At 33.8% G+C, this 12,821-nt stretch overlaps 1 protein-coding gene across 1 annotated transcript in view; it reads right to left on the bottom strand.

The window, feature by feature from the left end:
- stab2 (stabilin 2) overlaps window positions 1-12,821 on the bottom strand; it is a 45,110-nt gene that overhangs the window by 6,376 nt on the left and 25,913 nt on the right. Inside the window, exons 44-60 of the mRNA XM_083528790.1 lie at window positions 12,056-12,127; window positions 10,730-10,849; window positions 10,070-10,114; window positions 9,692-9,772; window positions 8,516-8,662; window positions 8,307-8,441; window positions 7,410-7,469; window positions 7,144-7,320; window positions 6,955-7,044; window positions 6,070-6,216; window positions 4,773-4,835; window positions 3,483-3,606; window positions 3,197-3,346; window positions 2,530-2,634; window positions 2,298-2,405; window positions 1,571-1,764; window positions 60-201 (exon numbers count right to left, since the gene is read on the bottom strand). Of these exons, the coding sequence (XP_083384916.1) occupies window positions 60-201; window positions 1,571-1,764; window positions 2,298-2,405; window positions 2,530-2,634; window positions 3,197-3,346; window positions 3,483-3,606; window positions 4,773-4,835; window positions 6,070-6,216; window positions 6,955-7,044; window positions 7,144-7,320; window positions 7,410-7,469; window positions 8,307-8,441; window positions 8,516-8,662; window positions 9,692-9,772; window positions 10,070-10,114; window positions 10,730-10,849; window positions 12,056-12,127 (1,960 nt within the window). The remainder of the gene's footprint in view (window positions 1-59; window positions 202-1,570; window positions 1,765-2,297; window positions 2,406-2,529; window positions 2,635-3,196; window positions 3,347-3,482; window positions 3,607-4,772; window positions 4,836-6,069; window positions 6,217-6,954; window positions 7,045-7,143; window positions 7,321-7,409; window positions 7,470-8,306; window positions 8,442-8,515; window positions 8,663-9,691; window positions 9,773-10,069; window positions 10,115-10,729; window positions 10,850-12,055; window positions 12,128-12,821) is intronic.

Raw genomic sequence — 12,821 nt, 5'->3', positions numbered from 1 at the left:
TTTGCATTATTATGCTGTATGAAGTTTATGAAAATACAGATTATACCTATAACACCCACCCTCATAATGCAGGTCAGTACACCGTGCGTCTGAATGACATTGACCATTATCCACCATACACCGGTTCACTGGAAGCACCTTCAGTTCACACGTCAGCCCGTCTCCAACATAGTTCGTTTTACATTCACACTTTCTTTTCCCCTGCAGTTAAAAAAAATCCACAAATGAAGCTGAATTCCTTTCACTGAGGAAAAAGAATCATATTGATGACACAGTTAGTGATGACACAGCTAGTTGCTCCTGTAGTGCACTTGTTACCTTTTTTCAGTAGTAGCTTGTAAGTGTTATGTAAAGCATCATATAATGTAGTCAAAACTATGCACCTAAATTTAGGCTTTTAGATATTGAAATCCATCAGATAAAGTTGCAAGCAAATATCCAAACTCTGCGCTAACAATAATTTTGTGCAAACCAGTATGCAAGTTAGTAAGGTAGTAATTAGTAAGTAGCAGTGGCAGGCCGTTCATTTAGATTCACTGACTTATGTTTTTATATTTTTTTTTGTCCATGAATATGTTTAAAATGATCCCCAATAGGCTATTCGCTTCATCGTAGCGCTTCTCTCGGGTGTGGTGCTGCACAGAGCAGCACCTCCAAGTGTAATTTTACTTAGTTTGTATCCAATCAGATTTTAACCATTAAATCACGTATTGCCATACGGCCAGCAGAAATCAACAGCGCAGGCTCTTGGTAGCTTCAAATCCATGTTGCTTGAAGCTGTTGCATTATCAATGAGATTTTAAGTTCGTCACTCCAAGGACTTCTTGAAGGCATATAATCACTTTGGCATTTTCACATCCTTTGACTGGATGGTCAGAGATTGTACTAGTCAGAGCTACAAACCCACATCTGTACAAGCTCAAATATAAATAGCTGTTTTTGTATTTTTTTTTCATTTCACAATGGCTGACTGAGGAGAAGAAATCGATTTGGTCGCAGATATACTTACAAGGACTTCAAGACAGACTTTTAAAGAAAAGCGGGATATCATGAGGCCAGGTTAGCCGAAATGGTTCAAAACAGTTGTTAAGCTTTTTTATGAAATATTTACACTTTCGTGTTTTTTTTCACGTAGCATTTGCACAAAAACACACAATTCACCGTTGTTTCAAATCCCCAGGAAAACTGCGGGTGAAAAGAGACTTTTTGTATTGCATTCAATGGGATTCTTGTTTTAGTAATGTCATTCATTCTTGCTGTATGAGATACCTGTCTATAATGCATTCCGGTATAACATTGATGGTTTCTATAACCATGGCTTCATAATAATACTATTAAGAAGTGGATTGATTCAGGCAGGACACTGAATGCCTAGGTGTGAAATGCATGACCCACCTATCTAGTAGTTAGTGTGTGTGTGTGTGTTAGTGCTGATTTCTGATTTCTATCCTCTCCAAAATAAATCTTACAGTTCTTAATACAAGTAAAATATTGTATGAAATATCTGTAAACATGATGTCAGTTGTCTAAGTAAACAATAAGACTAAAATAAGAGAAAAGTCTTGCTCACAGGTCCAGTCATAGTGCAAAGGGCATGCTCACTGCAGCCTCCATTGTCTTCTTCGACACACGAGTCCTTCGGCAAACACACAAATCCATCTCCCGAATAGCCTTTTAGACATGTGCAGTTCAGCTTTTCTCCTTTCTGGGAACATTTGGCATCCTTTGAGCAGCCACCATTCCAGAACTGGCACATGTTCGTTACTGGAAGTGAGAGGATATAGATAAAAGATCAGAATCAGAATACTTTATTCATCCCATAGGGAAATTGTTTGGTTGCAGTTACTCACAGTAAAAGATTAAAGTAAAGTAATTTATATATTAAGTGAAATGCAATTTGTAGCAACAGGAAGAAAAAAAACAGAAACGTCAGACTACAATAATAGTTATAAAAGTTATTCCATATGTAACTTATTATTATTATTGCACTGATATTATTGCTCATAATATCTATATTTATATCGAATTACATCGTTATCGTGGAGCAGCTGTTTAATAGTCAGAGGGAGGGGATATATAGATGTCCCAGATGGAGTGTACTTTGAAGAACCTTAGCCTCCTTTCTAGTCTATTGTCTATGTAAACCCCCAGATGTTTTTATTCCTCCACCATCTCCACATCACCTCTCCACAACGAATGAAGACATTAACAATAATGTTTGGATAAAGATTAAGGTTTCTACTTTTATTTTTTCAGAAGGGTCAGTGAGGATAACCGGACCAAAGCAAAGAGTTTACCTGTACAGGTGATTCCATCTCCCTCGTATAACGGCTTACACATACAGGTGCTGTTCTGGGTACACACTGCATTCTTGTGGCATTCAGGGAAACACAGTGGACCATCAGCTACAGCATGAGAAATAAAGCAAGCACTTTAGTATCAATGTGGAAGTAATTACATCCCATCTTTTTTTAAATATAGAAATAATACATTGAAATGTTGTCTCAAACATGTACTATAGTTACATGCCTAATTTATGTTCACACTGTGGACCAGTCCAGCCCTCATCACAAAAACAGGAGCCTGTTCCGTCTTGGCCCTCGTTACATGTTCCGTGCTCGGTGCAATTACAGGCTATAGGGAGGGAAATACAGTTTAAAAAAGTACAGCTGGATTACGATCCTCCTCATTCTATTTTTAATAAAACATATCTAAATGTGAAGTGTAAAAGGTAAATCCCCCAGTGATCTATACATTATTAAAAAAAAATACATCTGAACACAGAGCTTATTTTAAGTAATCAACACAATGTCTTTAATTTTATTAATGAAATTATTCATTCATTTATTTATCTTTTATCAGCAAGTGCTTTATTCTTGTTAGGATTGCTCTGGAGCTGAAGTCTTATAGGAATCAGGGGAACACTGAAGGTATATGTCATGGATGGGACACAAGGTGATAATAAAGACCGAGGGGAAATTTAAAGTAGCCGATCAACATTACATGTTTGGTAGGTGGACAGAAACAAGAGAACCTAGAGGACATAGATATTTAGAGAACATCCAAAGCTCATCACAGACCTAAGCTCAATATTGAATAGTGTATTTTAAAGTCGTGAGATAGTAAAGCACTGCACCCAAGCTTAGTTTGTCATTAGTATGCAAAAACTATTACACTCAGCTGTAGAAAAACATACCTTTGCAGTCAGGTCCAAAGTGGCCTACATTGCACAGTTCACACGCCACGCCCTGAAACCCTGCATCACAACTGCAAGTCCCATTTCCTAAATGATCGTCATCGCACCTCCCATGGTTACTGCATGGTGATCCGGGCCCTCCAGGACAGGCTGGAGAAAAGGTTTTAATATCTTAATATCGCTACATTTGTTATTATTGCAAACGCTATAATGTGAAGTGGCTTCTAATTTTATTATACACATAAATTTGATGTATTTCTGCATACGCCTGTAATGTAAAGCCTACCAAGACAGTCTCTTCCATAGTAACCTGGACAGCATTTGGGTTTCCATATGACCATGGAGCACACAGATTGGCATCCTGCGTTCACTGACAAGAGGTGTCTTGGAAGGTCACAGGGCTGTGTAGCCTGTATTGAAATAGAATTTTCATAAATTCCCAGCAAAGTAATCCAAACCCATATTAGAAGCATATTAGTAATAATACTAGTAAATTAAGACGTTCTAACAATAAAAAGGAAATACTATTCGTATTATTTCCTTCTTTAATGAGCAAGTCAGAGGTGACAGTGGCAAACAAAAACCCCTAAAACAACATGAGGAAGAAAATTTGACTAAAAAAGTATCCATAATCTTTTAAATAATGGATTTATAACAAATTAAAGTGTTAATGTGTAAAAGTAAAAACAAAAAGACTAACAGTATCTGTGTTTACAGGATGTTCAGTACGAATAATATAAAAATCCTTTAACAACAAAAAAAAGAGTATTTTTGGTTAATGCAACCGTTCTGAAATAGACATTACACAGGTAGTTGGAGTTTTTGTTAGCAGGAGTTTTTTACCGCTGCATCATGGAGAGCATCCTGACCAACACCATCACTGTATGGTAGGGAGGCTCCACCGTGTGTTAGCGTAACGCCCTGCAAAGGCTGGTCAAAACTTCTGGTTGCTACCATCCATCCATCCATCCATCCATCCATCCATCCATCCATCCATCCATCCACATCCATCCATCCATCCATCCATCCATCCATCCATCCATCCATCCACATCTATCCATCCATCCATCCATCCATCCATCCATCCATCCATCCATCCATCTATCTATCTACATCTTTTTTGTATTTTTGCTAAAACACTATCTAAAGACATAATTATGGAACACCTGTATATGCACCTTGCACCTCGGGTAACTTGTACACTGCAACTTAAAAGAATAAAACATCCCTCATTTAGATACCAATACTGTATTTCTTTATATAATCCCGTAGATTCCGTAGGGTTAAAGAGAACAAACCTTCCTATTAGTGGGCTGCACATGTAAAAGAAAATCTACAGTAACTGTATTGGTGTAATAGATCATTAATGCAATATTGTATGTATTTAAGTACAATCAAGTTACAATTATTTAATTACATTCTGGTTTTATTTTTCTTGCTTTCCTCCCCTACTACTGTTTGTGTAACCTGCTGCTGCTGTAACGCAATCATTTCCATACAGGGATCAATAAAGTATATCTAAGTCCAAGTCTAGATTCCACACAAGTTTACTAGACTTACTGTGAATGAAACCTACCTTTGGTTTGGAAATTGCAGGGCAATCAGATCGACTTATGGGAGAACAATATCTGCAGGGCATCTGGGAATAACAACAAATGGTGAAATAATTAAATCATGGAACAATTAAAAACAAGTCAAGTCAAGTCAAGTCAAGTTTATTTGTATAGCGCTTTTCACAACAGACATTGTCTCAAAGCAGCTTTACAGAAAACAACAGTGAAGGTGAATGGTGTGCGTTTGTCCCTGATGAGCAGCCGTGGCGACAGTGGCAAGGAAAAACTCCCTTAGATGATATGAGGAAGAAACCTTGAGAGGAACCAGACCAAAAACAATTGGTATCCAGTGGTTAGTTAGACATGACAAATAGCTGTACTCTCTAATTTAGATTAATTCAAACCTTTTTTCCACAGAGCCCACATTCCAGTTATTAATCCTTTTATTGGAGCTGGGGGGGGGGGGGTATTTAAAATACACTATATGGATGAAAGTTTGTGGACACCTGAGCATAAGATTTGTATTTGCTTTTTGAACAACATATTTCACATTTAGTTACATTTAATTTTATTCCATTCCATTTATCTAGGAAGATTTTGGAGTATGCTTGTGGAGATTTGTGCTCAGCCACAAAGATGTTAGTAAAGTCAGGTACTGATGTAGGATTAAGAATCCTGTAATGCAGCTAAACTTCAAAATTATCCCAAAGATGTTCAGTAGGATTGAGGTCAGATCTCTATAGCAGGCCACCCAAGATCTTTCGCTCCAAACCATATTTTATGTAGTTCACTTTGTGCACAGGAGCAGCATTGTTCATTCTTATAAGATCTCCTGTTTGTCTTCATTGAAAATGCTCATTAGCAATATGTTTCTCTTGGTTGACTATGTGTCAAATATAAAATTAGCGACGCTGCACTCATTTTTACTACAAACTACTCAACTCAAAATAGGGGAAAAGAGTCAACATTGCCTTAGGACCACTTTAAAACAAACATTCAGCACAACTGTAATCATTTCCAAACACAAATTTCTCTTTTTTAATGTCATTGAGGACGACTTTCTATGTAATGTATTTCAATAGGAAGTATTTTTGGTGCCTCCGCCAAAGGATTCTTTCTGCCGCTGGATACCACAAACACGATTGTTTTTTTTTTTCCTGGCTTGTAATTGATTTCTTTTACTTTTAAGCACTATTACACAACATTTAACAGGAGAATTTAGCCTTGTTTTTAATGCTTATTTTTATTTTAACATTTAAGAATGCTGTAATGAACACAATGTCAGTATCATGCCATAGTTTAGTCCTACAAAACACTTACAGTAATGTCTACAACGTCCCTCTTATCACAGCGTCCTCCTAGACTGGGCGGTGTTAGAAAACAATCAATACCATAAACCAGGCCTTCTTTAAAATCCAGATTCCTTTTGACAATTCGACAATTCTTATTATTGATATATAGTTCCCCCTAGAGGAACAAAAAAGAAAACAACATTAATCAGGGTGAACATAAACAATTCTGAAATCTGACGTTAAAAAAAGCACACCACTTTTGTAAAGTACATGTTTTTTCACAAAATCATATATATATATATATATATATATATATATATATATATATATATATATATATATATATATATATATATATATATAGTTTTTTTTTTTATAAATAATGAATGGAAAATATGTAGCCATTTAAAGGACACCCATACAGCTAGTTCAACTATTTGTTAAATATGAAATGAAATATTTTGGGGCATGCAGCTTCAGAAAAATGATCAACAATGGACTGGTGATGCCAGATTGTTAAGTATTTTCCAATAACATCATGTTCTACTACAAAATTGAGCTAATGTTAACAATGATTTATTTACTAAAAACTTTTTTTTTCTCTGTTTATGGAAACATTCAGTGTTGTCTATTGTTTATGATACATAATACTTTGACCAATTATTTCATAAAAAACTAAATAAATGTAGAAAAAAATAAATAAATAATAAAATGCTGGAAAACCACAGAAAGTATCAACTTTACTTCTGATAGTTCACAAAATACTGACACTAGAGCTTCTTCCAAATATGTTAACTAAATGTCACCTCACAGAAAGCTTTATATGGATTTTCTGCTGTAAAAGTTGCTATATACGCTGTAATGTAGTGTCAATTCTGTGTTGTAAATGTGCCTTTTTTCCATGGTCACTTACTATGTTGTCTTCTCCAGCACAGCTCACAGAAACATCAGAGCCTTGTAGAGTCTTGAGGGAATCAAAATGCATCACCTCTGCAGAGTGCACCTAAACCAGACACGTCCAAAATATATTTCTTTCTACCAAACACTCTTCATGGTTTTATTTCTATGGAGTACACATTTTGTGCGGTGCTACATTCCAAACCTTTTTCTCCCGGAGGATGTGGTACTCAAGATACTCCACCAGTTGAGGTCGGTTTTGCAGGCCATACAGATAATCCTTTTGTGCTTGAGATAAAGCAGCCATGGTAGAGTCTGTTGGCAGGAACAGTGTGACCGGTATGTGGAGAGGGTCCTGTATTTGTTTGATCACCCCTGTATCCTACAACAAAGCAAATGCATAATCGTTTTTTCTGAAACACTTTCTTTAAAATAATTTTTACTTAGAATGATAAATACATGAGTACTTACTTCCAGCAGTTTGTAGAAAGTCTTGAAGCCATGTTGATCTGTGATGTCTTTAAGGGAAGTCTGTTTAAAAAGAAAGCTGAAATGTGTAAAACTATATAAACATTTTAGATGGACTTAAATTATCCAAACAGAGCACAGGTTTGGGCACACACCCTATCAAGTCAAGTCAAGTCAAGTCAAGTCCAGTCAAGTCAAGTTTATTTCTAAAGCTCTTTTCACAACAGACATTGTCTCAAAGCAGCTTTACAGAAATCAACAGTCAAGGTGAATGGTGTGTATTTATCCCTGATGAGCAGCCGTGGCGACTGTGGCAAGGAAAAACTCCCTTTGATGTTATGAGAAAGAAACCTTGAGAGGAACCAGACTCAAAAGGGAAACCCATCCTCATTTGGGTGACATCAGGAGTTTGATCATAAATCTTTCAATAATACAGAACACTGTAGAGTATCATATGAAAGAATTGCCACCTGGTTCATGAAACACCAAAACGTGTGATGATGATCTTTGTGGACAAAACACTATTTTTTTTTTTTAATCCTTATTTTTTATATAGTGTTTTTAACAAAGACAAAGTACTTTAGTGACCTGTGCATAATTTCCATTAATATGTGATCTCTGTTTCAGTGGGAAGAAGAGAGGCTAAAAAAGGTGGGAGTTGAAATCCTCAAGAAAGAGAATGACACAGACAGAGCAGTGTGTCTGTACATGTACAGTATATGTGCTTCAAACCACTGAAAAGTGAAAGTAAACATCAAAATAAAGCTATATTTGATAAACTGATGCCTAACTCTCATTCCTTTCACTCTGAGCCATCAAAGATTCCTGCAGTCATCAAGCAAAATTAAAGGTTCATGTCGACCTTAAGAAACAGTTGAAAAGTAAAATACGAACACTTACATTTGCTTTGTCCGTCGCTTGTATCTTCTGATAACTGGGTGAAATCATAACAGTGTCAATTTCGTAGAAGATCCCGTTGCTACTTTCTTGATCGGCGTACACCACTTTCACATTGTTATTGATTTGTATCATACCCTGAGGGCAAAGTTTTGAGTTAGATCACAGGTTTTGTCTTATATAATCCTTTATGCTGTGGTTAGACAGGGTACCTCTGAATATGAAACAGTGAGGATTTCACCGGTGAGTGTGGTGAGGTTGCGAGGTTGCTGCAGATCTCTAGGGAGGAGGCTCCGGCAGGGCACTATGTGGTACAGAAGGAGTGCAGCATTTGCCTTTTTATTGACCAGATTTTGATTCTACAGAGAGACAAAAGGGGGAAAAAAATAAAGCATAAAGAGGATTGAGAAGCTTGAAAGGGGTTTTCACATGGATATGAGAATATCCAATGTTGTTCAGGCCTTTTTGTTTACATCACAACTTTTCTACTTTGATGCGAAACGTTTTAAATTGTTTATACAAAAGAAATGATAATGAATTATTAGAAATCTATTAATATAAGCCTATAAATTTGCCTTATAGTCAGTTTAAAACTTAATTAACCCTTTTGACCAATCAGAAGCAAGAATTCGCACATAAAATGATATATTAGTTGTAAAACAAATGAACCTTAGCCATTTTGAGGAACACAGGAGCTGAGATTTATACTTCGTTCAATATATGAACTATAAACCTGCATTGCTTTATAGAACATTCATGCCATTTCTGTGAATGTGTTATGAGGCCTCATTGTTGGTAATCAAACTATATCAAAATAAATTCATGAACAACCATTTACAATATTGTCTTTGAATATAAAATGTATATTCAGAGAAGTTTCTTATGAAAGCTAGGTTATAATTATGTTAAGATATACTGTAAAGTCATAGTTTAAAGATTATAATGATTAGATAGGTTGCAATGATTTTTAGATACTATGACAATTTCATGATATCCAGTTGGAATTATGAGATAAACTTGTGATATTTTGCTAGAATATACCACAACATCTCAAAATTACGAGTGTGACTTTTTAGATAGATAGATAGATAGATAGATAGATAGATAGATAGATAGATAGATAGATAGATAGATAGATAGATAGATAGATAGATAGATAGATACAACTTTATTGTCATTGCATAGTACACAGCAACGAAATGCCGTTGTTTATATTTTACGTGCGAATTATCTCATGACTGCAGTATGACTTAATACCTTCTTAAGTCATTCACTAAATATGACTGCTCACTGATTCTTTGATATCTCAGAATTTTAATTTGAGGTCAATGAAATAGGCTTCTAGAGTAAATCAACATAGAAGTGTTTAATCAAACTATTAAACTTACCTCCAGTTTATGAAATGCATTATTATTAGGAGCAAACACAGTGTATGGCCCTCGGCTTTGAAGATAAAAAATGTCAGCTCTCTGTGGGGAAAAATAAATATGTGCAGCTTATTTAGATGTTATAGCATCTGTTTAAGTGAGTAGAAAAAAAAAAAACATTTTAAATGTCCAAACATTATTAATTTTCAACGAAATTTTAAGTGATTACAGATTTTTTTAAACTGTTTTTAACTTTTACATAAACAAAAACACGTGATAAAGGCTACTGAGTTTTTTTCCCTACAATACGTTGAAAGGTATCTAATTTTCTTGAGACTGCTTTTTGTAGCTACATTTAATTTGATTATTACACAGTATTGTAAATAAACACAGACTTACATCCAAACTGTAGTAGAAGTCAGTGAGACCTCTCTTTCGAATCTCCTGAAATCAAAATTAAACACGTTCTAATGTGAATATCAAAATATTTGACACATGAAACAGTGCAACTTTATCAGGTACTTTATCTAGTTTATAAATTTCCTTGCCATTTTACTGAGTTCACCTCAGTAGGTACACAGTGTAACCCCACCTTTCCTTTTTATCAGTATATTAGATGTTAAATGTACCTGTATACCAAAACTAAAAAAAACCAAATAGCAGTAAGAGGAAAAAGTACTTTAAGCTTTAAAAGGTCTAAACAAACAATTCATTGTTCAGAAAATAAGCAAGAAATAAACATATAGAAAAGGTAACTTAGGATATCCTTTCCTGTTGATTTCATAAAATATTTAATTTATGTAGGTAAACATAAGGACAGCATAACATAGAGAAGAGTCAGCATTGTTGCATTCAATGTTTTCATTTACTGAATTTTTACATCAAAAATGTTTAACATTATCATAATTATACCTTTGCATATGTGTGTACATTTCCTTGTTTGTATCCTTATATATAAAACCCAAATAACTGTACGCACAATCTCGGTGTACATAATAAAGAAGCATATAAATGCAGTGGACAGCATAAGAGACTTCTAAATGCTCTAGTTTGAGTTACCTGCATAAGTTTTGCTTTGCAGTTGATCCCATCTCCAATGTAATCTCTTGGGCAAGTGCAGTTTCTCTCTCCTGGGCTTGTCATGGTACAAACTGCAAATGGGTGGCATCCTCCATTTTTCTGAGTATCAGATACGCACACATTGGGTCAACTCACAAATAACGAATTGTGCGAACACTTATTGTCACTCATTATATTATCCTGTTCATAGGAACATGGTGCATTCTGTAATAATAAGTGCATTTTATATTATAGTGTATTATACATTATACCTTTCATAGTTTCTCGAATTCTACTCAAATCTAGTGTTTTCACATAATGGAGCCCTGTCTATGGTTATTACAGGCTCTATAAAGCAAGCTGTAAGTCTTTCAAATGTGAATAAAATCTCATTTACGAAAACAAAGGTGCATTGTGTATAAGCTGCATTGCAGTTATTATACCTAAACCTGTGCATTACAGCAATAGTGTAATACTGAATACAGTATTATTAAGTATACACTATACATTATAAATTTACTGAAGACAAATAACTCATAAAATGAGTTCTAAATGCTTTTACAGTGCATTAAAATACATTAATACAATAATCTCTGGAATATATCTATATAAACAGATTATTATGCATTGTGTCATTCTTACATGTCATTATTAAAGAAATGTTTTGAATAGTGCTATGTAACTATAACAACTAATAGGGACACCTTCACTTTTCTGTTACAATGAGGGGTTTCTAACAATAAATGGGGACTAAATGTGGAATAAGTTGTTATAAAGCACATAGGAAACTTATGGTCAGGTGTCCACAAACATTTGTCCATAAAGTATATCAAATATAATTTATACAGATTTAGAATTAAATACCATTATAAAAAAGTATTAATTTATGATATGTAACAAGTTACTAATGATGAAAATGATTTTCTAATTAGTAAAAAGTCCACATTTGTGGGATTTTTTTAAAACGAGGTTTTTTTTATTGCTCGTGCATCAGCTTTTGATACTGAGTTGAAAATTAAAGGTGACACTTCATGCATTGCAGTATGCAGCTTTATGAAGGCTACAGTACAGTATATACAGCATGTTTCAAGAAATAATGTGTATCACATACAAAATGCACATTGAGTACATGTTTATAGTGAATTATTCTTGACGATAACAAAGCAGAAAAAAAGCTTGTCATGTTACACACTGGTGCATTATTATTATTATAGTGTTGTTAAAAATATATTCAGGACTATAGAATGCTTACATCTTGCAAATAATCCATAATAGATAGTTTATGTGTCAACTGTACCAAATGTGTGTGTTTTTTTTTTTTTTTACCTTTTTACACAAATTAATTGGAGAACATATATTTCCATTTCTATAGTGGCCTCGCACACACACACATGCAGACTGAAAGCACAAAACAAAACAAACAAAAAATCATCAGTTAGCTTATGAAATGCTTTGTTGTTTTCTTCCCTTTCTTAAAAAATATTTTATAAAAATAACAAAATGTTGCTATTATTTACTTTTATTTGTATTATTATTTATTTGTATTATTTTATTACTTATTCTAATAAATCACTGAAGGATGTAGTCTGGCTTGAAAAAAAAAAAAATATAAAAAAAAAAAAAACATTACTGTACATAAGAATCAGTTTACTGTGGATTTAATATAACATACAGTATTATGTGCTTTTGTTTGATTTTGTAATGTTAGGTTGTTTTTAATAAAAAATAAATGATATACTGTATATATATATATATATATATATATATATATATATATATATATAAAATAACATACATCTACATTATTGCACACAAATATAAACACATATCAACGGATACAGTTAAAAAAAAAATGAAAGATGTTTAATATATTTGTAATAAAGACAAAGTAAATAAATGTCACAATGAAGGTCAGATATTAACCGTAAATAATATTCATAGTGATCAGATATAAAAAGCTGACAAAAATAAGTGACTGAAATACCACATAAAACTTTTTTACACAATTTTTTAGGTTTTGTTTTATATTTTAGATTGTTATATTATAGATATAAAATTGAGTATTTTTTTTTGTTTGTTTTTGTTTAGAAAC

Source organism: Silurus aristotelis, assembly GCF_946808225.1.
Source record: "Silurus aristotelis genome assembly, chromosome: 24".
Classification (NCBI taxonomy): domain Eukaryota; kingdom Metazoa; phylum Chordata; class Actinopteri; order Siluriformes; family Siluridae; genus Silurus; species Silurus aristotelis.
Note: the sequence above shows the minus strand (reverse complement) of the source record. Positions and strands in the feature narration are given on the sequence as shown.